The following is a 26,195-nucleotide window of genomic DNA, read 5'->3' on the forward strand; positions in this document are numbered from 1 at the left end:
TTAAAAAATACAATTGATTTTTAAAAGCCTATGATTTTTCTTTTGAGACAGGGTCTCGCTCTGTTGTCCAGACTGGAGTGCTGTGGTGTGATCTCGGCTCACTGCAACCTTCACCTCTTGGGTTCACGTGATTCTTGTGCCTCAGCCACCTGAGTAGCTGGGATTACAGGCGTGCGCCACCATGCCCGGCTAATTTTTTGTATTTTAAGTAGAGATGGGGTTTCACCATGTTGGTCAGGATGGTCTCAAACTCCTGGCTTCAAGTGATCTGCCCACCTTGGCCTCCCAAAATGCTGGGATTACAGGCATGAGCCATCACACCCAGCCAAAACCTATGAATTTTAAAAAGGCTGGAAAGAAACCATCAAAGCATCCATCTCAAGAAGCTAGAAAAAAAACCCAACCAAACAAATCAAACTGGGTTAAGCTGGTGATGATGATATAATTCCTTTTTTGTAAAGTTATGTTTTTCCCTCATGGCTATAGCACCTGATGATACAAGCATCCATCCATGCATGATCCTTTTCTGAATCAATTATTTCATGGTGGTGGGGGACAGTGTCATAAAATGATAATTTTTGAATTCTATCATTTTTCTATGTGTATTAGTTAACATTCTCCTAATCTAGAAGGAAGCACTTTCCCTCATTAACTGGGCTTTTTGGTTACCGAAAACGTGGTTTCTGCTGGAAAGGCAGGTAACTGCCTAATTCTTCTCCTCTAATGAAACCGTTGCTCCACTTAGTCATTGTTTTGTTGAGTCCAACAGATTTAGAAAATACAAGAAATTATGTTCCAGTTCAAACTGTTACTTTGGGTGTTAGTTAAGATGAATTGGTTTGATTGGATAGTGCTAAATTTATAATTAATTTGAGGAAGAACATAATACGGAATAGTATGTACAATATGATCCTTGTGTTTAACCTATATATTCTCATACAGGCATATATGGGTAAAGTATATGGCATTTAGTTAAGTGTATGGTAAAGTTTGCATTTTAAGTTCTAATAGGGGAAAGGATCTCTTCAACAGATGCTCCTGGGAATCTGGGTATCCATATGAAAAAAAAATCAGAGTCCTATCTTATGCCACTTATTAAGTTCCAAATAGATTTTTAGAACTTAGAACAGTACTACAGCAGTATAGGGAAGTATTTTTCTTTTCTTTTCTTTTCTTCCTTTTTTTTTTGAGACAGGGTATCATTCTGTCGCCCAGGCTGGAGTGCAGTGGTGTGATCATGGCTCACTGTAGCCTTGGCCTTCCTGGGTCCAAGTGATCCTCCAGCCTCAGCCTCTCAAGTAGCTGGGACTATAGGCACGCACCACCATGCCTGGCTAATTTTTGTATTTTTTTGTGGAGACGAGGTTTCACCATGTTGCCCAGGCTAGTCTCGAACTAGTCCCAAACGACCCACCCGCCTTGGCCTCCCAAAGTGCTGGGATTACAGGTGTGAGGCACCATGCCTGTCCTTAGGAGAGTATTTTTCTTTTCTTTTTTTTTGATACAGAGTCTCGCTCTGTCGCCCAGGCTGGAGTGCAGTGGTGCGATCTCGGCTCACTGCAAGCTCAACCTCTGGGGTTCACGCCATTCTCCTGCCTCAGCCTCTCGAGTAGCTGGGACTACAGGTGTCCGCCACCACACCTGGCTAATTTTTTGTATTTTTAGTAGAGACAGGGTTTCACCGTGTTAGCCAAGATGTTCTCGATCTAGGAGAGTATTTTTCATAGGCTTCAGTTGGGGAAGAAAAAAGCCATAAATAAAAAGACTGATGCATTTAACTACATCAAAATGGAAAAACTTCAGTATGTAGAAAGACAACATAAACAAGATTAAAATAAGCTACAGACTAGGAGGAAATATTTGCAACATATAAAACAGAGAAACAAGTACTATCTATACTAAATACAGCCCTTCTGCAAAATCAGTAAGATAAAGATAATATCTTTTGTGCCAGGAAAACAGGCAAAGCATGTGAACAGGCAATTTACAGAGCTACAAGTAACCAATAAACACGTGAACAGAGGCACAACCTCACTACTTAACAGAAATGTAATCTGCAACATTGTTATACCACTTATCAGTTATCCAGTTGTCAAAATTTGCAAAGATAATTTTTGCAGTTTTTTATTGCTTAAAATGAAAGAAAACCTAAATGTCCATCAGTAGAGGAATGGCTAAATAAAGCATACTATAGCCACACTATGGAATACAATACAACAGTTAAAAGGATCAACATTTATTGACAAGAAAAGAGCCCCAAGATATATTGTAGAATGAAAATATCAAGTTGTGAAACATATGTACCATTTGATACCCTCTAACAATATTTCTATAGGTACATATATATGCATGAAACTCATAGAAAAAGGTCTGGCATGATACACACCAAACTAATAAAGTGGCTTTCTCTGGAGAGGGAATTAAGGTATATTGAAGTATGATTTATATACAATATATCACACACATCTTAAATGTTCAATTTGAAGAATTCTAACAATTGTATAATCCCATGTTACCACCACACAAAACAAGATGTAGAATGTTTTCATCATCCCGAAAGGTCCTTTGTGCCTGTTTCTAGTCAATTTGAGGTAGGAGGTGGGACTCTACTCCAGGAGTGGAGCTCAGACACCAGACCAAATTGAGGACTAGCCAAAATAGGGACTGGGCTGAAGCAGCTTTCCATAAGACATGCCCACCAGTGCACCATGTCAATTTACCATGGCCATGGCAACACCTGGAAGTTACCACCCCTTTTCTAGAAATTTCTGAATAACCTGTCCCTTAATTTGCATATAATTAAAAGTGGATATAGGTATGGCTGCAGAACTGCCCCAGAGCTGCTACTCTGGGCACACTGCCTATGGGTTAGCCCTGTTCCGCAAGGAGCAGTACCTCTGCTGCTGCTGTACACTGCCGCATCAATAAAAGTTGCTGTCTAATGTCACCTGCTGGCCCTTGAATTCTTTTCTGGGAGAAGCCAAGAACCCTCCTGGGCTAAGCCTCAATTTTGGGGCTTGCCTGCCCAGTGTCAGATTCCCGTCTATTTCCCTGAACACCACTTTCTGATTTTTATCACCACGGATTAGTTTCATTTGTTTTTACGTTTCACGTAATGGAATCCTGCAATACTCTTTTGTGTCTGGCTCTGTTCACTCAGCATACTGGCTTTTTTTTTTTTTAACTTCTCCTTTTTGAGACAGAGTCTCACCCTGTCACCCAGGCTGGAGTGCAGTGGCACAATCTGGGCTCACTGCAACCTTCACCCCCTGGGTTCAAGTGGTTCTTATGCCTCAGCCTCCCAATTAGCTGGGATTATAGGTGTGCGCCACCACACCTGGCTAATTTTTGTAATTTTATTAATAGTAGAGACGGGATATCGCCACGTTGGCCAGGCTGGTCTCAAACTCCTGAGCTCAAGCAATCTACCTGCCTCAGTCTCCCAAAGTGCTGGGATTATAGGTGTGAGCCACCGTGCTGGGCCAGCATACTGTTTTTGAGATTTATTCATGTTGTTGCATATATCAGTACTTTAATACTTTTTATTGCTGAATAGTATTCTACTGTATATAGGTACAACAATTTATCCATTGTCTTATTGTTTTCTGAGTTTTAGCTATTATGAATAAAGCTGATATAAACATTCATGTACAAGTCTTTGTGTAGGCGTGTTTTCATTTTTCTTGGCTAAATAATACTCAGAAGTGAACTTGTTGGGTTGTACGGTAAGCGAATGTTAAACTTTATAAGAACCTGAGAAAGATTTCTCCAAAGTGGCTGTACCATTTTACACCCCTGATGATAATGTATTAGTATTCTGGTTTCTCCATGTTCTCACCAACATTTGGTGCCATTAGTCTTTTGATTTCAGCCATTCTAGTAGAAGTGTGGTGGAATGTCATTGTGTTTTCTATTTGCATTTCTCTGATTACTGAAGATGTTGAGGACTAGATATCTACCATTGTGAAGTGTCCATTCAAGTTTGTGCCCCCTTTTACAATGGATTTTTCTTTTTATTGTTGATTTGTAGGAGTTCTTTATATATTCTGGATGTAAGTCCTTTGTCAGCTACATGTACTATACGTGTATTTTTCCAAGCCTGTACATTACCTATACATTTTGTTAATAATGTCTATGGATGAACAAAACATATAAATTTTGATAAAGCCCAATTTATCAATTTTCTCTTTTATTATTAATGCTTTTTATGCTCTAAGGCATCTTTGCCTTCCCCAAGGTCATGAAGCTATTCCCCCATTTTTTATGCTAGAAACCTATGGCTTTGGCTTCTACTTCTAGTATGCTAGGAACATGGAAGAGGCATTTGTCCCTCTGAAACAGGTTTTATGGAACAGGCTATCAGATTTAGAGAGAATGGAGAATAGAAATTAGGACTGCTTGGTAGGGCCAGGCACGGTGGCTCATGCCTGTAATCCGAGAACTTTGGGTGGCCCAGGCAGGAGGATATCTTGAGCTCAGGAGTTCAAGACCAGCCCGTGCAGCATAGTGAAACCTCATCTCTACGAAAAATAATAATAAAAAAATTAGCTGTCTGTGGTGGCGCATGCCTGTAGTCCCAGCTACTCAGGAGGCTGAGGTGGGAGGATCCTTGAGCCCCGGGAGGTGGAGGCTGCAGTGAACTGTGATTGCACCATTGCACTCCAGCCTAGGCAACAAGCAAGATCCTGTCTAAATTAATAAATAAAAGGACTTCTTTTTAGGTATCTGCAAAAGAAAAAAGCTATCAGGGCTGACAAAAGTTGTGGGGAGTGTAATAAATATAGAATGCATAACCTCCAAACCACTATAGGTAAAATAAATTGACTTACACAAAGCCGGCGGTGGGCGGGGGGGAGGGGGTGTGGGGAAGGAACAAAAAAGCATGGTAAACAGAAAATGCAAAAACAAATGGCATAAATAAATCCAAATATATTGTAATAACAATGTGAATTGGTTGCATTCACTTAAAAAGAGACAGTGACTCTCAGATTGTGTTAAAAATAAAAATATACCTCTATACTGTATTAAATAAGAAGATGGAAAAAGATAAACCAGGCAAAAACTAATAAAAAGAAAGCAGAAGCTGCATTATCAATATAAGACAGAGTAGAATTTCAGACTGAAAGGACTAAAGGACACAGAAGGATGCTTATTATTAAGTATGGTTCTATTACCTAGAAAATATAACACAATCTTTTATGTAGTTAACTATAGCTTCAAAATATGCAATGCAAAATATGATATATATATATATGGAAACATTGTTACATCTACAATCATAGTTGGGAGGCTTAGCACACCTTTTTCAATAATCCATAGATTAGCAAAAAGATAGAGGATTTAAATTTCACAATCGATGAGCTTTAACTAATCTCTCTAATATAAACAACTTTCTACACAACAGAAAATAACATTCTTTTCAAATGCACTTGGTTTTAAAAAGTGCCCAGGTATTGGAACGTGCTTATTCAACAGTTAAATCCCACCAATTTCTTTTTTAAAAAAGTAGAAAGAGTACTCATAGGGGTCATATTTATTATTCATAATTAATTTATTTATTTAGCAAATATTTATTGAGTGCTTACTATGTTCCAGGCCCTGTTTCAGGTACTGGAAATGTGGTAGCAAATAAGAAGCAATGTTTCAGTTCCCAAGGAGCTTACATCCTAGATAGAGGAATCAAATAATACATAAGTAAATGAATAAGTGATAAGTCCTGTAATGATTTCACATTGCATACCTGTATCAAAACATTTCATGTACCCCATAAATATATACATCTACTATGTACCCACAAAATTAAAAATAAAAAAAATTTAAAAAAGGAAAGAAAGTCAAACTCAATGATGCCATAGAAGCTGCAGGGATATTTTTAATTGTACAATTAAGAAATACCTTGAAGAGAAGGTGACACAATGTAATGAAATAAAATTAGGCATTAATGCAGTCCCCACACTGAATCCAAAATTTAAGAAAAAACAAAAAGACTCTTCTAAATGACTCTTGGGTTAAAGAGGAAATAAAAATCATGACTTCAAATTATGTAGATGAGAATGGAAATAAACCCACCAGATGTGAAACCTGGGATGAAGTTAGAGTTATTAAAGAGGGTCATTTATACACTCACATACATATTTGAAAATAAGGAAGATTTAAGATAAATGAACTAGACATTTAGCTCAAGAATATAGAAAAAGAACAGTAAATTGAATCTTAAGGAAATAGAAGGAAAAATAAAGATAAGAAAGAAAAGACAAGAAGAAAAAAATCACAATACAAAATCACAATACAATTGACTGATGCAAACTGAAGTTATTTGAGAAAATTTTTTTGGCAATTCTGATCAAAGGAAAAAGAGACAATAAACAACATTGGGAATTATAATTATGGATATAAAAGGCAATAGGAAAAATATAAGAAAATACAAGTCAGAATTTTATAACACTCAAATAGAAATTTCAGACAAAATGGATCGTATATTAAGAAAATACAACTAATCAAAACTGGCTCAAGAAGTAGAAAACTTGAATAGAACAATAAAGAGATAAAAATTTTACTTCAGGCCGGGCATGGTGGCTCACGCCTGTAATCCCAGCACTTTGGGAGGCCGAGGCAGGTGGATCACTTGAGGTCAAGAGTTTGAGGCCAGCCTGGCCAACATGGTGAAACCTCGTCTCTACTAAAAATACAAAAATTAGCCCGACATGGTGGCACGCACCTGTAGTCCCAGCTACTCGGGTAGCCGAGGCATGAAATTCACTTGAACGGAGGTTGCAGTGAGCCAAAATCATGCCACTGTACTCCAGCCTGGGTGACAGGGCGAGACTCCGTCTCAAAAAAAAAAAAAAAAAAAAAAAAAATCTTACTGCTTAAAAACAAACGACAAAAGGAAAGAAAGACAATTACCGTGCTCAGACTATTATTTTTAGAAAAGTTCTTCCCCAAGCCTTTAAGGAATGGAAAAATTCTCTTGTTATATAAACTAATTCCAGAACACAGAAAACTTTCTAACGCATTTCATAAGGCTAGTATAATTATATTATAATACCAAAAACTGAAAAAGGATGGTACACAGAAAAAGAAAACTATAAATTGATCTCATCTACAAAAATGTAAAACCAGGTATTAGCAAATTGAAATCCAGCAGTTTATTAAAAAAAATTGTCACTACTGTGTGAGGTTTATTGCAAGAATTCAAAGGTGGTCCGATATTTAAACATTTTTATTGTAATCTACTATATTAAAATCATTAAAATATGATTATCTCAATAGGAACCATAAAATTTTTTGTTGAAATTAAACATCCATTCCTGATAACAACTCCTGGCATTCTAGGAATAGAAGTTTCCTTAACTTGGCAAAGGATTTGTGTAGGAGATGCATAGAAATATTGTACTTAATGATGAAACATTAAAAGCATTCCTGTTATATTCAGGAGCTAGACTCTGACTATAAGGATATCTGTTATCACCTTTACTATTCAACATTACTCTGGACTTCTTGTTACGTATAATAAGATGAAAAGATAACAAGAATAGTATAAAATATCAGAAAGGAAAAATATTAAACTGTCATTAACAGACAATATAAATGTCTTTTGAGAAAATCAGAGAAAATCAACTGACAAACTTTTATAACTAATAATACAAATTAATTAGGGTGGCCTGATACAAGGTCAACATTCAGAAATTGTAGCTTTGCTTTGCACCAGCAATACACAAATGGAAAATGGATAAGAAGCTTCTATGTTAGAATAGAGGGAAGATACCATTTCACTGGATCTCTCCTAATATTTAACAAAATGCAGAAAAAACAAAACAGCAGAAGAGTGGAGATGATCATCAGCAACCAAAGAAAGGGGCACATTCCAATGACGTAAACTTCAAAATATCTCAGCCGAGTAAAGAAACAGGAGATTCCAGAACTGGGCATTGTGGTGCAGTGTAACCAGGCTCTTCCATTCCTCAGAAGCCATATAAGATACAGCAAGCACAAGACAAAGAATCTAAACAAGAAAAAAGCATACCACAAAGAACAGAAGGAAATTTCCAAGTACTTTAAGCTATAGAACAACTTAATAAGAATATGAACTTAATAAAACAAGAATACAAAGATGAGATGTGAAAACAGCAGAATTAGGCAAAAAGGAAGATTGCAAACTAAAGAACCCATTAGCACAAAACAACATTATAGAATAAATTATAAATAGAGTGAAATAGAAACATGTGGCTTAAAGTTGAATTATGGACAGAGGAAGGGCTTCAGATAATTACATTGACGGGAAATGAAAAAGAAGAAATTAAAGGAAATAACTATATGTACTATATATGTATATACATACACACACATATATATATATTCTTAAGAAAGAATAAAATGTTTAGATCTAAAGAGCATAACATGTCCTGGGAAGTTTGATTGTCATTTGAAAGTTTGTTATTTCACAGTGCTAGAATCTGAGATGATATTTTATCTTATTCTGTGTACTTTATTGCATTGCATTGCTTCTTTATAATGAGCATGCATCATTTTTATAAAAATAGTGAAATCATTTTTCTAAAAAATGTAGAGAGAATATATTGTACAAAAAGCCACATTCACAATATTAACCAAAACTATGAAATATTGGGGAATACAGCTAATAAGAAATGTATAAAATCTATAAAGAAAACCACACACACACACACACACACACACACGAAAAATGACAATTTTCCTGAAGAGCACAAAAGAGGATGTGAATAAATTTTAAAAATACTACATTACCCTGGGTGAAAATAGTTTATTACTAAGATTTTAATTATTCCTTAAGTTGATCTATAAATTCTTTTTTTTTTTTTTTTGAGGCGGAGTCTTAGTCTGTTGCCCAGGCTGGAGTGCAGTGGCACAGTCTGGGCTAACTGCAACCTCCACCTCCAGGGTTCAAGTGATTTTCATGCCTCAGCCTCCCGAGTAGCTTGGACTACAGGTGTGCGCCACCACTCCTGGCTAATTTTTGTATTTTTAGTAAAGACGAGGTTTCACCATGTTGGCCAGGCTGGTCTTGAACTCCTGACCTCAAGTGATCCACCTGCCGTGACCTCCTAAAGTGCTGGGATTACAGGCATGACCCACTACACCAGCTTAATCTATAAATTGGATGCAATCCTAATGAAAAGTCCAACAAGATTTTTTAAAAATGAAACTTGGAACTTCACTTGAAATGCCCAAGGATATCCAAAAATAGTTGGAAAAAGCAGGGCAATGAAGGATTTGTCTTCCCCGACACCAAAACTTGCTACAAAACGACACCATGTAAAAGTGTGATATTGAGGCAGTTTATAACTATATATCTATATATTATCAGTGAAACAGAAAAGTCAATCGATGAAACAGATCTGAGTATAAATGAGAATTTAACATATGGTTAAGTTAGCTCTTTAAATTTATTGGGGAATAATGGACTATTATATGAATGGTGCTAGGATTTGGAGACACACACACACACACACATATATATGTGCAGTGGCCCAGAAGCCATACAAGAAAAAGTTAATGTTTTGACCACATCATAATGTAAAAATTCTGGAGTTAGGTGCCATGGCTCCAGAATCCAAAGTGCTGGGATTATAGCCCTGGCCCATGCCTGTAATCCCAGCACTTTGGGAGGTCTGGGTGGGAGGATCTTTTGAGACCAGGAGTTTGAGACCAGCCTGGGGAATATAGTGAGACCCTGTCTCTACAAAAAATAAAAATTAGCTGGGCGTGGTGCCACGCATTTGTAGTCCTAGCTACTCAGGAGACTGAGGCAGGAAGATCGCTTAAGCCCAGGGGCTCAAGGCTGCAGTGAGCTATGATCACGCCACTGCAGTCCAACCTGGGCGACACAGTGAAACCCTGTCTAAAAAAGTAAAAATTCTGAGTATCAAAAATACCATAAAATTAAGATGTTAGAGATAGATTGAGAAAATATATGTACAACCTATGTAATAGAAAAATAACTAATATACAGAAATGTGTAAAGAACTACAAACCAGTGAAAAAAATACAGCTGAAGAGGAAAATACTCAAAGGATGTTAACTAATACTCAGAGAAGAAATGCAAATGGATGTTAAGCATGTGAAATTATGCTCAAGATAATAAATAGTTAGGAAAATGTGAATTAAAAGGACAATCTTGGCCAGGTGCAGTAGCTCACACCTGTGTGATCCCAGCATTTTGGGAGGCCAAGGCGGGTGGATTGCTTGAGCTCAGGAGTTTGAAAACAACCTGGGCAACATGGCAAAAATCCGCCTATATCAAAAGTACAAAAATTAGCTGGGCGTGGTGGCACGCGCCTGTAGTCCCAGCTACTGGGGAAGCTGAGGTGGGAGGATCACCTGAGCTCAGGAAGGTCGAGGCTGCAGTGAGCTGTGATTACATCACTGCACTCCAGCCTGGGCTACAGAGTGAGAACCTATCTCAAAACAAAACGAAAAAAGGACAATCTTTTGTTGACTCTTATATTGGCAATAATTACTAATACAGACGGTCCCCAATTTATGACAATTCAACCTATGATTTTTTTACTTTAATTGATGGTGCAAAAGCAATACACATTCAGTAAAATCTGTACTTCAAGTACTCATACAACCATCCTGCTTTTCTTTCAATATAGTATTCAATAAATTATGTGAGATATTCAACACTTTATTATAAAATAGGCTTTGCATTAGATGATTTTGCCGAACTATCAGCTAGTGTGAGTGTTCCGAGCATTTTTAAGGTAGGCTAGGCTATGATGTTTGGTAGGTTGGATGTATTAAATGCATTTTAGATTTATGGTACTTTCAACCTATGAGTTTATTTGGACATGACCCCATTATAAGTTGAGAAACATTTGTACACAGTGTGCATGAGGGTGTGGGGAAATAGATCCTGTCTTATGTTTGATGGGGGTATAGATTGGGCAAGCCTTTTCGGAGGACAGTTTGGTGGTATATCCATTAACTATATAAAATCCCACATCCTTCTTTTGGCAATATCAAATGTATAAAATCTCATACATTTAAGCAAATAATTATATTTATAGTAGAATATCCTAAAGAAATTCTTCTACCTGTTGGCAAAGCTGTATGTGCCAGATTGTTCGTTGTAACCTTGCTTTATTAGCTCCAGACCCAGAACTCATAATATGCAGCAGTTAAAAAGAATGAAGCAGCTTTAAATGTACTGGTATGTAGAGCTCTTTGAGACATAATTTTAAATAAAAAAAAAGCAAGTTGCAAAACAGTATGTTAATTATGATCCTGGCCAGGCGTGGTGGCTCACACCTGTAATCCCAGCACTTTGAGAGGCCCAGGTGGTTGGATCACTTGAGGCCAGGAGTTCGAGACCAGCCTGGCCAACATGGTGAAACCCAGTCTGTATTAAAAATACAAACATCAGCTGGGCATGGTGGTGCGCACCTGTAATCCCAGCTACTAGGGAGGCTGAGGCATGAGAATCGCTTGAACCTGAGAGGTGGAGGTTGCAGTGAGCCAAGATCGCACCACTGCACTCCAGCCTGAGTAAAAGAGCAAGACTCCATATATAAAAAGATCTCATTTATATATTTTAATAAGACATGTATGTGTATATCATGTATACAAAAGGTTAACACACCAAACTTAAAATGGAGAGGTAACTGTGATTTGGGTGAGGACAGGGGAGTTAAAGTGGTACTAGTGCTTTTTCTGGGTTTGAATTTTCTTTTCTTTTCTTTTCAGAGACAGGGTTTCATGCCATTGCCGGTCTGGAGAGCAGTGGTGCAATCATAGTTCACTGTAACCTTGAATTCCTGAGCTCAAACAATCCTCTTGCCAAGTAGCCTCCCAAGTAGCTAGGACCACAGGCATGCACCACCAAGCCCAGCTATTTTTTTTTTTTAATAGACAGGGTTTCCCTATGTCGGGAAACCTATGTAGGGTGGTCTCAAACTCTTGGCCTCAAGTAATGCTCTTGCCTCAGACTCCCAAAGTATTGGGATTATAGGCGTAAGCCATCACACTTGGCCTTGGGTTTGAATTTTATACTAGAATTGTACTCTTGTGGAATTTGTATGTAAAATAAACAGCAAATAATAAAACACCCCAATTATCTTTCCACTGGAATACGCAGACCTAACTCCATCAGCCACATTGTGTAAATATAACATGAGTTATTTAATCTCTCCCCTATCAATAGCCATTTTATGTTGCGTCAGGTTTATTTATTTATTTATTTATTTTTTGACAGAGTCTCACTCTGTCACCCAGGCTGGAGTGCAGTGGCGTGATCTCGGCTCACTGCAACCTCCATCTCCTGGATTCAAGCGATTCTCCTGACTCAGCCTTCCGAGTAGCTGGGGTTATAAGCACCTGCCACTGTGCCTGGCTAATTTTTGTATTTTTAGTAGAGATGGGGTTTCACCATTTTGGCCAGGCTGGTCTTGAACTCCTGACCTCGTGATCCACCTGCTTTGGCCTCCCAAAGTGCTGGGATTACAGGTGTGAGCCACTGCACCTGGCTGCGTCAGTTTTTTTAAATCTTACAAGCACTGCAAAAAAAAAAAAATTCTAGTATATATATCTTTGTGAAACTGTGTAGGTATATAGGTTGGCTAAATTCCAAAGAATAGAATTATTGGGTCAAAGAATTTGTGAAATATTATAGTTATCATTTAATAGAGTTTGCCAAATTGCCCTATATAAAAAGGTTGCATCAATATCTGCCTCCAACAGAGTGGAGGAGTGTCCATTTCCTGACAAACCAGTCAACAATGTTATCAAGTTTCTAAACTTTGAGAAAATCATGCTTGAAACATGGTAAGGCATAGTTGCTTTGATTTGCATTTCTTTGAGCATCTTTTCATATGTTTATTAGTAATCTGTATTTCTTTTCTGTGAACAAATATGTTCATGTCTTTTGGCATATTTTCTATTGGGTTGTTTATCATTTTACTAATGATCTGTAAGAGCTTTTAGATTATTACAAGTCAGCCTTTTGACAGTCAATGTTTATGGTTTTTTTTCTTACTTTACCAAAGTTTAAAAATTTTTATGCAATTAATTTATCAATATTTTCCTTTGGTGGAGAAAGTAAGTTTGTCACTGGCAATTGAGTTCTGAAAAGCCATTAGTAAGATTGTAAGACACTAGGACTTCCTTTCTTGGCTCCTGAAAGGGCCTCCTCCACACAGGGGCCCCTCACAGTGGAGCCCCTCCCTCTGGGGTGTCATATTTCAATGTTCTAAGAAAGAGGCTGCTTGGAGGGTCTATATTTGGAGTATGACTCCTCAGTGGGGACAGGTGGATGCATGGGGACTAACTTCTGAATATTTGGTCCCTGAGTTTTGGGATTATTCTGAGGGGCTTGTATGGGAGGTGCAGTGAAGTTGTAACACAAGGCAGGACATGAAAAAACTTCTTTTTCTTGGCCATTGCTTGGGATCCTGTACATTGCCCTTCCACTTGTGAGGGAAAAAAAATGACACGGACATCAGGTGTGTTGCAGTGATTCACAGTCATCCACAGACCCTCACCACTATCTCCACTGGAAAATATTGAACACTCGCCACTGCTAGGGTAATGTGTAGAACATGAATGGCAGACACTGGCGAGATCTCAAGTGTTATGATGGATGAAAATTCCACCTGTTAAGCCTCCTTTCCATCCAAGCTCTAGCAGTTGGTCGTTCCATGGGTGTGGTGAGGCTGATCTGATTACACACTTATGTAAAATCCAAATAAAGCCCCTTGAATGGAAAACAGGTTAATTTGGGAAGTCACTAGTAAAGCAGGTTAATTTGGTAAGTCACTAGTAAAGCACTAGGCTCATCAGGAGTTGGATCTTAAATATATCCTCTAGGAGTCTTCTCTGAAGAAGGTCTTAGACACCTGAAAAAAGACGCTGAGTTCAGCCAAAACCTCAAAAGTTACAAATCCTGTGTGTAAAATTGTCAAGATTAGAAAACGAAAGGTTTTTCCAAAGATTAACTTATAGATCATATTGAAAACGTGCTGGTTTTGTTTAGGACAATTTTGTATTTAAAATGTCAAGAATTACTAGTCAGTTTTGAAAACTGTAAAATAGTTTACAGTAACTAGAAGACATTTTAAATTGTGGCACAAAATAATGTAAACCAAAGAATGAGTCTTTTGTTATTTTTACACCCTGAATATTTTTTGTGTCAAATGAAAATGGCTATACTGTATTTTCTGATTACAAAATTAGAAAAGAATGTCATATTAAAAGAAAAAAAAGGAACACAAAAAAGAAAATTAAAGCTCTACTTGCACCTTCTGCTTTCCTTCCTGATACCCCCTTCCACAGCCCATTTGGTGCAAGCATTGTACTTAGAGAGGGCAGGTCGTGTAGGGGGCGGGTGGGGAGTGCTGGTCTCATAGCCTAAGAGAGAAAGAAATGATTACTCAAAGAAGAAACATAGAAGGCCACAGCCAAGGGCCGGGAGTGGGTAGGGGGATGCAGACCCTCCCCTGTAACTGAAGATGGGTAAACTCCAACCACAAGGCGATGATGCCACTTGCGGGCCCTCAGATTGGAGAGGACGGAGATGAGTGACAACGGCGTGCGCACTGGGGCACCGAGCACAGACCAGAGAAGGGGGATGTCTGTGCGTGCGGAGTGGAGGAGGGGGGAGTTCCTGGTGACTGGCCGCCGGCCCTTGGTGGGTGGTAGGGGGTGGTGGGGAGGAGGGCGAGCTCGGCGGTGACGCGCGGTCCTCACGTGACCCGGAGCTGCAGAGCTACGCAGCCTTCGGTGCAGTCGTCACTCGCATCTGGCTACCAGCTCCCCGCTGCCCTGCGCTCGGCGGGCTGGCATCGGGCCCGGGGAAAGCGGAGCAGGTAAGGGCCCCGGGGCTCGCGCGCCCTGGCCAGGCCGGCAGAAGCTCACTGACCCCGGCAGCGGTTACGGGGCTTGAGGGGGCGGTGGTCTATGCTGCCTCAAGTACGAGGAGCCGTTGCCTCTGATTCTCTCTAGCCCCCTTGCCCCCGCCTACATCTGTGTAGGCGAACCGTGGGCTTTGATTTGTGGGGAGATTGTCTCCGCCAGAGGGAAATACAGAGATTGAGATGCCCATCGCACTAATCACTGGCCACACATGCCCGCTCGCTTCGTGCTCAATTTAGTGGAAAGGATGCGCCACGGTGGCGTTTGCAGAGAAAATGGTGGGCCTTAGAGACTGGACGGTGGGGTTGGTAAGGGTAGTGTCTCAGACTGTGGGGAGGGACGTTTGATAACCAGGTTCCTGAACCCAGAAAGGCGAGTATTGGGATCTATGTCCTGGGCTCTAGACCAACACTAAGTGGTTTTACTCTCTCCTGTCTGTCGGACAGTAGTTCGGTGTGGCACTGTTTGCGGCGACAAGAAAGGAAGGAGAGGAGAAAACTGCACTGGATCAAGGAGGTTAGTGTGAGTACAGGCACTATCTAAACCATTGGAGTTCTATATAAATTCTATGACAGGAACTTAGGTGCGGCTGTCTGATTGGGATGTGGGGTGGGGCTAACTTGGGGACTTTCCCTAAACTGCATTTTACTTACCAAGCTTAGGACTTTTAAATTGTATGTTGAAGACCAATAAAGACAGCAAACTTTTCTACAGATGCTTTTATTTGCATTTCAGGTAATATTGAGAAAAAGATAAATTGTATTAAAGAATATTACTTTTTTTTTTAGATAGCCTTTGGCGGGGAAGGATAGTGATTTTGTAGAAGCAAAGGGCTTCCCCTATAGCTTTTCTCTTCTGCTGGAGACTCCTAGAGATAGGTTGAAAGGGACGTGGACAGCAGTAGGTTGTGGTTCTAGAGTATGGGATCTGGGGGCTCCCATCTGTCCTGCCATCCTTCAGTTTTCCAGATCCCTCTACCTACCTGACCATCTTGGTGAAGGAAATGGTGGGCTTTTGGGGAAATCCCTAGAACCCTACAGGTGGTTTTAAAATAATTTGCCTTGTCGGGCCCAGTGGCTCTTGCCTGTAATCCCAGCACTTTGAGAGGCCCAAGCAAGAGGATCACTTGAGCTCAGGTGTTCAAGACCAGCCTGGGCAACATAGCGAGACTTCGTCTCTACATATAATTTAAAAATTAGCTGGGCATGTTGGCACAGTCTGTAGTTCCTGCTACTCGGGAGTCTGAGGTGGGATGACCTTTTGAGCCTGGGAGGTCGAGACTGCAGTGAGCCATGATCGTGCCACTGCACTCCAGCCTGGGTGACAGAGTGGGACCCTGTCTCAAAATAAATAAAAAATAAAATAAAATAAAATAATGTGCCTCTGTCTGTTGCCTTTTACTTTTCCTGCCTGCCTTTTCCATCCTTCCCATTTCAGTGCTGGGGAAGCCCCAGGCTTTTTTTTTTTTTTTTTTTCTGCCAGCAAATGGGTCTTTAAATCCAGGCAGGCAGGTACAGGGACCTATGTCTTAGATGGTAAGTGTCACAAGTACTTAACATCCACTCTCTTCTTTTTCTCCATCTGTTCCAAGGTCTTCCCATAGGCCTGCAGTAGGGCTGTTTACCATTGGAAGCAAGGGAAAGAGGAGGAGACCAGTCTAGAAGCATGGAGGTTGGTGTGAAGCGGGGGTAGTCTCTGGAGATGACAAGAGAGGGTGGGCATAGGAGGTGGGTGAGATTTAAGAGGGTTTCAGTGGAGTGCTGGATTGCCACAGTGCTGCCATGCCTCCTATGGATTTCAGTGCAGGAAATGATAGGAATATGGGGGTAAGGGTGGGCTGGAGTATGACTGGGGGAAGACTTGATGGGGGGACCATGAGATGGTACACATTAGTATATTGAACCTGGGCTCTGGCGAGGCAGACATTGGGGTCAGGGATCAGGGTGCTTGTCTGTTCTACCAGGGACTCGGTTTCCATTACCTACTCTTTGTTTACTTGTCCATAGATCTGCCTGCATGTCTGCTGCAGGGCTTAAGATCACTGGAAGCAAAGAAACAAAGAGGAGATTGCTCCTGATCAGTATAGACTGGTAAGAGTGTGGGGACTGCCTGGGTGGACCTCTAGAGTGGGTTGATGGAGACCAGTGTGCATCCAGTAAGGACCAGTAACCAGTCTGGAGGACGAGGATCCTCAGTCTCTCCTTTTCCAGCCACGTTTCCCACCATCCCTGTCATTTACTCCATACCCTCACCTTAATTCTGGTACAGGGAAAAGACTGTGACAGTGTCTTGGGGAGTGGGGTGGACTGAGAAGCGTAGAAAGGTAGTTTGCTAATAATATGCCTGTCCCATCAAGAACAAACTCTCTACTCCCATCTGTCCCTCCGTCTGTCTGTCTGTCTCTAGGTCCAGAGATCTCATGAATTTATATATCTACTTTAGGGTGTATTGCCAAGAGAAGCAAGAGGAGAGGAAGGAACTGTCTCGGATCATTACAGGTTGGTATGAGGGTGGGGCCCTGTAGACAGGTGACCAGAGTAGGTCCAGTAGAAATCAAAGTCTGGGGCTTCTTAGTTGCTCCCATTTATCGTCAGACCTCCTACCATCCTTTCCACTGTTCATTTGGTGTATGGAAATGTGTATAGAAGTATCTTGGATGAAAATTACTGGGTACTGGGGAAGGTGGAGAGAGGATGAAATAAGAGGAATGGAGAGGCTGCTAATCATCCTCTCTTCCACCAAGCACATGGTTCTACCCTTTTCTGTTCCTTTGTGTATCTATCTGTATGATGCAACAAAATCAGAAGAGAAATTTTAGTCCATTTCCTTCTTCCACTTCTAGGTCCACCTCCGGAGGCAGCTGTAGTGGCCTTTGAGTGGCTGAAGACCAGCACCCTCACAGGCCTACACCCACAACTACCACTCTCTTTACCCCAGCCCGAGTGTGCTCTACCATACCTTGTTCGTGCTTTCAGCAGGGGTGATTACATGGGCCGCATTCAGGAAGTGGGCTGGGTGACTGCAGGACTGGTGATCTGGGCTGGCACCTGCTACTACATTTACAAATTTACCAAGGGAAGAGCCCAGAGTGTGAGGACACTTGCCAGAAATGGATCCACAGTTAAGATGGAGACTGTGGTTGGGGTACAGAGCCAGACCTTGGCCATAAGTGAAGCAGAGATTAAGACTAAACCCCAAGCCAAGATTGGAGCAGAAATTGGAGCAAGAAGTGGGCCTGGGGCTGAAGTAGAGACCAAGGCCACTGCTATAGCCATACACAGAGCCAACTCTCAGGCCAAGGCAATGGTTGGGGCAGAGCCAGAGATTCAATCTGAGTCCAAAGTGGTGGCTGGAACACTGGTCATGACAGAGGCAGTGACTCTGACTGAGGTCAAGGCCAAAGCCAGGGAAGTGGCCATGAAAGAAGCAGTGACCCAAACTGATGCTGAGGCTGGCAAAATAGTTAAGAAAGAAGCAGTGACGCAGACCAAGGCTAAAGCTTGGGCAGTGGTTGCCAAGACAGAGGCCAAGAGAGAAGCAATGACCCAGACCAAAGCTGAAACTCATATATTGGCTGAAAAAGAGACAGAGATTAACAGAGTAATGGTTACACAGAGTGAGACCTTGGCAGTACCCAGGGAAGTGGCCAAGATGGGGGCCACGAACAAGACTGGAATTGTGGATGAAACCAAGACAAGAGCTCTGGAAGAGACTGTGAGTGTGGCTAAGACTCAGTCTGAGGCCAGGCCTGGTGCCACAGTTGATGCTAGGGGAAATCCCAATGGCATGTCCAGGGAGGTGGCTGGAGTGGACATGAAGTCCTGTGCACAGTCTCAGGCTGTGGCCAAGATCCAGGGTGATGACATGCCTGGTACTGGGGTTGAGGACATGGGGAATTGTAAAACCATGTCTAGGGCAGAGTCTGGGGCAGACGCGAGGGCTTATGCTCAGCCTCAAATTGTTGCCAAAACCCAGACCGAGGCCATTCCTGGGGCAAAGGTTGATGCCGGGGGTAACACCAATGCCATGTGTAGGGTGGGGACAGGGGCAGATGTGAGAGCTTGTATACAACCTCAGACTGTGGCCAAGAAACAGGCTGAGGTGACGTCTGGTGCCAGGGTTGATGGTAGGGGAAATACCAATGTCATATCTAAGGCAATAACTGGAGCTGACATGAGAGCTGCTGCTCAGCCTCAAGCTGTTGCCAGTACTCATGCTGAGGCCATGTCTGATGCCAAGGTTAAGAACAGAGGCAATCCCAATGCCATGACTAAAGCAGGGGCCAGGGCAAACTTGAGGGCCAATTCCCAGGTTGAGGCCTTGCCTGATGCCAGGGATAAGAGCAGAGGCAATCCCAATGTTATGGCTAAGGTGGGGGATGGGACAGACATGTTGTCCTGTACACAGCCTCAGCTTGTGGCCAGTGTTCAGGCTGATACCTTGTCTGATGGCAGAATTAAGGTCAAGGGCAATGTCAATACCATGCCTAAGGAAGGAGCTGGGGTAGATATGAAGGCTCAAGGTATGGCCCAGAGCCAGGGTGAAGCCTTACCTAATACTAGAGGTAAGGCTAGGGGCAAAGCCAAAGCCAAGTGTAAGACAGGGGCTGGGATGGACATGAAAACCTGTACACAACCTCAGGCTGGGGTCAAGACCCCAGCTGAGGCCTTGCTTGATTCCAGGGTTGATAGTAGGGGCAATCCTAATGCCACTTCTAAAGCCGGGACTAAGGCAGATCAGAGGGCCTGTGGTCAGCCCCTGGTTGTGGCCAATCCCCAGGGTGAGGTCTTGCCTGGTGCCAAGAATAAAGTCAAGGGCAATCCCCATGCTGTGCTTAAGGTGGGGGCTGGAGAAGGTACAACAGACTCTGCCCAGCCTGAGGCAGTGGTCAGTTTCCAGGGTGAGGCCTTGCTTGGTACCAAGAATAAAGTTAAGGGTAATCCCAATGTTGTGCTTAAGGCAGAAGTTGGGGCAGGTGCAGTGGGCACTGCCCAGCTTCAGATTGTGGCCAGTTCCAAGGGTGAGGCCTTGCTTGATTCTAAGAATAAGGTCAAAGGTAATTCCAATGCTGTGTCTAAGGCAGGGGCTGGGACAGATACAACAGGCTCTGTCCAGCCCCAGATTGTGGCCAATTCCCAGGGTGAGGTCTTGCCTGGTGCCAAGAATAAGGTCAGAGGCAATCCCACTACTGTGTCTAATTCAGGGGTTGGGCCATATACAACAGACTCTGCCCAGCCCCAGGCTGTGGCCAATTCTCAGGGTGAGGTCTTGCCTGGTGCCAAAAATAAGGTCAAGGCCAATCTTAATGTTCTGTCTAAGGCAGAAGCTGGGATGGGTGCAACAGGCTCTGTCCAGCCCCAGGCTGTGGCTAATTCCCATTGTGAGACCTTGCCTGGTGCCAAGAATAAGGTCAGGGGAAATTGGAATGCTGTGTCTAAGGCAGGGGCTGGGATGGATATAAGGGGCTCTGCCCAGCCCCAGGCTGTGGCCAATTCCCAGGGTGAAGTCTTGCCTGGTGCCAAGAATAAGGTCAAGGGCAATCCCAATGTTGTGTCTAAGGCAGGGGCCAGAGAAGACACAATGGGCTGTGCCCAGCCTCAGGTTGTGGCCAACTCCCAGCGTGAGACCTTGCCTGGTGCCAGGAATAAGGTCAAGGGCAATTCCAATGCTATTTCTAAGGCAGAGGCTGGGGCAGGCATAATGGGCTCTGTCCAGGTCCAGGTTGTGGCCAGTTCTCGGGGTGAGGTCTTGCCTGGGGCCAAAAATAAGGTCAGGGGCAATTCCAATGCTGTGCCTAAGGCAGAGGCTGGGGCAGATACAGTGGGCTCTGCCCAGCCCCAAGCTGTTGCTAATTCCCAGAATGAGACCTTGCTTGGTGCCAGGAATAAGGTCAAGGGCAATACCAATGCTGTGCCTAAAGCAGGGACTGGGGCAGGTACAAGGCACTCTGCCCAGCCTCAGATTGTGGCCGGTTCCCAGGGTGAGACCTTGCCTGGGGCAAGGGACAAGGCTATGCCCAGTTCTGGGGCAGAAGCCACAGCAGAAGATGAGGTCTATGCAAAGCCTGAGACTGAGGCCATGCCCACTTCTGAGAGTGAGGGTGGGTCAGGCACTCAAGCCTGCAGAAAGACTCAGCCTAACATCCATGACTACTACTGGAATGGGATTGGTGTTGAAGATTGGATTGCTGCTGAGCGGTGGATCAAATTTAGGTTTCAGACCATGGATGGAGACTGGGAAAATAGCGTGTCCTGGGCTGATGATGAGAATGAAGCCAGTATTGGGTCTTGGAGTGGGGCTAGTGATAAGGCTGGGATTATTCGGTCTTGGGCTGTGGCTTGTGATGAGACCAGTGTTAAGTCCTGGGCTGGGGCCAGGGCTGAGAATGTGGTTGGTATTGGGACTTGGGCTAGAGCTGGGGAGCAGGCCAGTGGAGGGCTCTGGGCTGGGGGTCAGACTAGTGAGGGGACCTGGGCTGGGGACAAGGCCAGTGGAGGAGCCTGGACTGGGGCTGAGAACCAGGCCAGTGCGGGGTCTTGGGCTCTCACTGGGGATCAGGCCATTGGAGACCTTTGGGCTGCGGGTCAGGCCAGTGATGGGTCCTGGCCTGGGGGACAGGCCAGTGGGGTGTCCTGGGTTGGGCAAGAGGCCATTGGAGGGTCCTGGACTGGGGCTGAGAACCAAGCCAGTGGAGGATCTTGGGCTGGAGCTGGGGCTGGGAATATGAGTAGTGTTTCATACTGGGCTGGGGTTGTGGATCAGGCCGGTGGAGGGTCCTGGGCTGGGACTAGTGATCAATCTGGTGGTGGGTCCAAGCCTAGATTTGAGGATCAAGCCAGTGGAGAAGGGTCCTGGGCTGGGGCTGGTGGCCAGGCTAGTGGAGGGTCAATGTTGGGGCCTGAGGACCAGTCCAGTGGAAGGTCTTGGGCTGACACTGCAGACCAAGCCAGTGGAGGGTCTAGGCTGGGCCATGTAGATCAGTCCAGTGGTGGGGCCTGGGCTGGGACACTTGATCAGTCTGGTGGTGGGTCCAAGCCTAGATTTGAAAATCAGACCACTGAAGAAGGGTCTTGGGCTGGGACTGGTGGCCAGGCTGGTGGAGGGTCCAAGGTGGGGCCTGAAGACCAGTCCAGTGGAAGGTCATGGGCTAACTCTGGGGACCAAATCAGTGGAGGATTCTTAGTTGGGATTGTGGACCAGGCCAATGGAGGGTCCTGGACTGGGGCTGGGCATCCGGCTAGTGTTGGGCCAAAGCCTATATTTGAGGATCAGGCCAGTGGCAGAGGGTCCTGGGCTGATGCCAGGGACCAGGTTGTTGGAGATTCTAGGCTGGGGCTTAGGGACCAGTCTAATGGAGATTCCTGGGCTGGCACTGGGGACCAGGCCAGTGGATGGTTCTGTGTTTGCCCTGGGAGTCAGACGAATGGAGGGTCTTGGGGTGGGGCTAGTGGCCAGGATGTTGGAGGGTCTAGGCCAGGGCCCACGAACCAGTCCAGTTCTGGGTCCTGGGATAGCACTGGGAGTCAGGTCAGTGGAAGCTGCTGGACTGGGGCTGGGGCTGTGGATCAGGCTGGTGGTTGTTCCAAACCTGGATTTGAGGATCAGGCCATTGGAGGAGGGTTCTGGCCTGGTGCTGGGGACCAGACTGGTGGAGGCTCCAGGCCAGGGTCTGAGGATCAGTCCAGTGGAATAGGTTCCTGGGGTGTGGCTGGTGGCCAGGTCCTTGGGGGAGCTAGGCCGGGGCCTGCAGACCAGTCCAGTGGTGGGTCCTGGGCTGGCACTGGGAATCAGTCCAGTGGAAGGTCCTGGATTGGGCCTGGGGATCAGGCTGGTGACTGTTCCAAGCCTGAATTTGAGGATCAGGCTTGTGGAGGAGGCTCCTGGGCTGGTGTTGGGAGCCAAGCCAGTGGAGAATCCTGGGCTGGGTCTAGGCCTGGGAATGAGGCCATTGGAGGGTCTAGGATGGGATCTGAGGACCAGGCCACTGGAGGATCCTGGGCTAGATCTGAGGACCAGGCCAGTGGAAGGTTCCAGGTCAGTTTTGAGGTGGAGGCCAACGAAGGATTCTGGTTTGGGCCTGGGGCTGAGGCCGTTATAGGGTCTTGGTGCTGGACAGAGGAAAAAGCTGATATTGTGTCCAGGCCTGATGATAAAGATGAGGCCACTACTACATCCAGATCAGGGGCTGGGGAAGAGGCCATCATTTGTTCTAGGATTGAGGCTGAGAACAAGGCTAGTAGTGGCTCCTGGATTAGATCTGAGGAGGTGGCTTATATGGGCTCCTGTGTAGGGGCTGAGGCTGGGGCTGAGGCTGGGGCTGAGGCTGAGGCTGGGGCTAGGGCTGGGGCTGAGGCTGGGGCTGAGGCTGGGGCTGAGGCTGAGGCTGAGGCTGGGGCTGAGGCTGGGGCTAGGGCTGGGGCTGAGGCTGGGGCTGGGACTGAGGCTGGGGCTAGGGCTGGGGGTGAGGGTGGGGCTGGGGGTGAGGCTGGGGCTGAGGCTGAGGCTGGGGCTGAGGCTGGGGCTGGGACTGAGGCTGGAGCTAGGGCTGGGGCTGAGGCTAGGGCTGAGGCTGAGGCTGAGGCTGAGGCTGGGGCTAGGGCTGGGGCTGAGGCTGGGGCTGGGACTGGGGCTGGGCCTGAGGCTGGGGCTGGGACCGGGGCTGGGCCTGAGGCTGGGGCTGGGACTGAGGCTGGGGCTAGGGCTGGGGCTGAGGCTAGGGCTGGGGCTGAGACTGAGGCTAGGGCTGGGGCTGAGACTGAGGCTAGGGCTGGGGCTGGGGCTGAGGCTGAGGCTGGGGCTGAGGCTGAGGCTGAGGCTGAGGCTGAGGCTGGGGCTAGGGCTGAGGCTGAGGCTGGGGCTGGGGCTGAGGCTGGGGCTAGGGCTGAGGCTGAGGCTGGGGCTGGGGCTGAGGCTGGGGCTGGGGCTGGGGCTGGGGCTGGGGCTGGGGCTGAGGCTGGGGCTGGGGTTTGGTTCTGGGATGGAGATGCAACCACTGTAGAGTCTAGGCTTGGGGCTGGGGAAGAGGCTGGTGTAGAGTCCTGGACCTTGGCTAGGGATTTGGGAGAGGATGAGCTAAGTAGAGAGTCCAGCCCTGATATTGAGGAGATCAGTTTAAGGTCTTTGTTTTGGGCTGAGAGTGAGAACAGTAATACGTTCAGATCTAAGAGTGGGAAAGATGCCAATTTTGAGTCTGGAGCTGGGGATAACGCCAGCATCAAGGATAAGTTTGAGGCTGCTGGTGGAGTTGATATAGGGTCTTGGTTCTGTGCTGGTAATGAAAACGCAAGTGAGGACAAATCTGCACCTAAGGCTAAAGCCAAAAAGTCATCTGAGTCAAGAGGCACATATCCGTCCATGGTCCCTGGGGCAGGAATGGGGTCATGGGATGGAGCCATGATCTGGTCGGAAACTAAGTTTGCACACCAAAGTGAGGCCAGCTTCCCAGTTGAAGATGAGTCCAGAAAGCAAACCAGGACTGGGGATAAAACTCGGCCCTGGTCTTGCCGCTGTAAACATGAAGCTAATATGGATCCACGAGATCTTGAAAAACTCATTTGCATGATTGAGATGACTGAAGATCCTTCTGTTCATGAAATAGCCAATAATGCTTTATATAACAGTGCTGATTATCCTTATTCTCATGAAGTTGTTCGTAATGTAGGTGGAATTTCAGTTATCGAAAGCTTGCTGAATAATCCCTACCCCAGTGTTAGGCAGAAGGCTTTAAATGCACTGAATAATATCTCAGTGGCTGCTGAAAACCATAGGAAGGTTAAAACTTACTTAAACCAAGTATGTGAAGACACCGTCACCTATCCCTTGAATTCAAATGTGCAGTTGGCTGGACTAAGGTTGATAAGGCATCTGACTATTACCAGTGAATATCAGCATATGGTTACAAATTATATTTCAGAATTTCTTCGTTTGTTAACGGTGGGAAGTGGAGAAACTAAAGACCATGTTTTGGGAATGCTTTTGAATTTCTCTAAAAATCCATCTATGACAAAAGACTTGCTCATTGCCAATGCACCGACATCACTGATTAACATTTTTAGCAAGAAAGAGACAAAGGAGAATATTCTTAATGCTCTTTCACTATTTGAAAATATAAATTACCATTTTAAAAGAAGAGCAAAAGCATTTACCCAGGACAAATTCAGTAAAAATTCCCTTTATTTCCTATTCCAACGACCTAAAGCATGTGCCAAGAAACTTCGAGCCTTAGCAGCAGAATGCAATGACCCTGAGGTGAAAGAGAGAGTTGAGCTATTAATAAGTAAACTCTGATTGGCTGTATATTCCCAAACAAATTTGAGTAATATTTTGGTTTTGCACTCTGGAGGTAATGCACATTGTAAATTGCATTATAACTTTGAAACTGATGTTACTTATGATGGTCTATAGCTGGACCATTTTATGAACACCAAATGAATTCAAGCTTGTACGAAAAATACATGTGTTGATTTTTATCTTGTCTGGATTGAGATATTTTTAGTATGCTTCATGAGCAGAAACTGAATGGATTCTTCATAAGTAAGGTAATCTTTGGTCCTTTGTGTGGACTTATGTTTATACATTTAAGACTTTATTTTTATGTCATCAATAAAGTTGTGTGTTTTAAGCAGCAGAAAAAAGTCATTGTCCTTGTCCTTGAGTTTATGATCTGTTTGGAAAGGCAAGATATATGGAAACAAAAAGATAGTAGTAAAACTGGGAGCTTCCAATCATGGCCAGATGCCTCCTATCAGTGTTTAGAGGTGGCAGAAACTGCTGCAGGCAACAGTGCTCAAGGAAAGTTTTACAAAGGAGGGGGACCCTTAGGTAAGCTGGGCTTCAAGGATACAAAAGAATCAGAAGGGCACTCAAGATGGAAGGAGTGATGGGAAAAAAGGCATGGAGATGGGAATCCTTCTCCAGAGAGAAATGCTGGCCTGCTTGGAGTGCAAAATGTAGGGAGGGTAGTGACGAGAGAGAGAGAGAGAGGCAGTAGAGGTGAGTCCTGTTCATGGAGCACCCCTAACTGCTAAATTGGGGTGTCTGAATATTACTGCATCCACCCCTGGGAGACATCAAGGCCTTTTGTGACCAGAGGAATGACAAGATGAAAGGAAAACGATATGGTAGATTTATGTGCAGCAGGAGTCCAAGCTGGGGCGGGGATAGGAGTGGTGACTGGAGATTGGAAAAACAGGAAGCTACCACAAGTTAGTCCAGGCATGAGATAATAAAGGTGTGAAATTTTACTGGAGGCCATGGGAATGGTAAGGAGATGATGGACGTGAGAGGCCCTTTGAACCAATAAGTGC

General features: G+C 44.3%; 1 protein-coding gene across 8 annotated transcripts in view; it reads left to right on the forward strand.

Moving 5' to 3' along the window:
* ARMCX4 (armadillo repeat containing X-linked 4) overlaps window positions 1-25,527 on the forward strand; it is a 70,573-nt gene extending 45,046 nt beyond the window's left edge. For 3 of the 8 annotated variants that reach the window (XM_063635072.1, XM_063635073.1, XM_063635069.1), the window contains exons 3-7: window positions 15,336-15,405; window positions 16,481-16,560; window positions 16,896-16,979; window positions 17,296-17,387; window positions 17,732-25,527. In XM_063635072.1, coding sequence (XP_063491142.1) covers window positions 16,906-16,979; window positions 17,296-17,387; window positions 17,732-25,176 — 7,611 coding nt within the window. In that variant the 5' untranslated portion in view covers window positions 15,336-15,405; window positions 16,481-16,560; window positions 16,896-16,905 and the 3' untranslated portion in view covers window positions 25,177-25,527. Of the gene's footprint in view, window positions 1-14,622; window positions 14,844-15,335; window positions 15,412-16,480; window positions 16,561-16,895; window positions 16,980-17,295; window positions 17,388-17,731 lie in introns of those variants that run through there. The other 5 variants (XM_063635076.1, XM_063635071.1, XM_063635070.1 and 2 more) reach the window with 5 other exon arrangements.
* Window positions 25,528-26,195: the final 668 nt, after the last annotated feature.

Source organism: Symphalangus syndactylus, chromosome X (genome assembly GCF_028878055.3).
Source record: "Symphalangus syndactylus isolate Jambi chromosome X, NHGRI_mSymSyn1-v2.1_pri, whole genome shotgun sequence".
Classification (NCBI taxonomy): Eukaryota; Metazoa; Chordata; class Mammalia; order Primates; family Hylobatidae; genus Symphalangus; species Symphalangus syndactylus.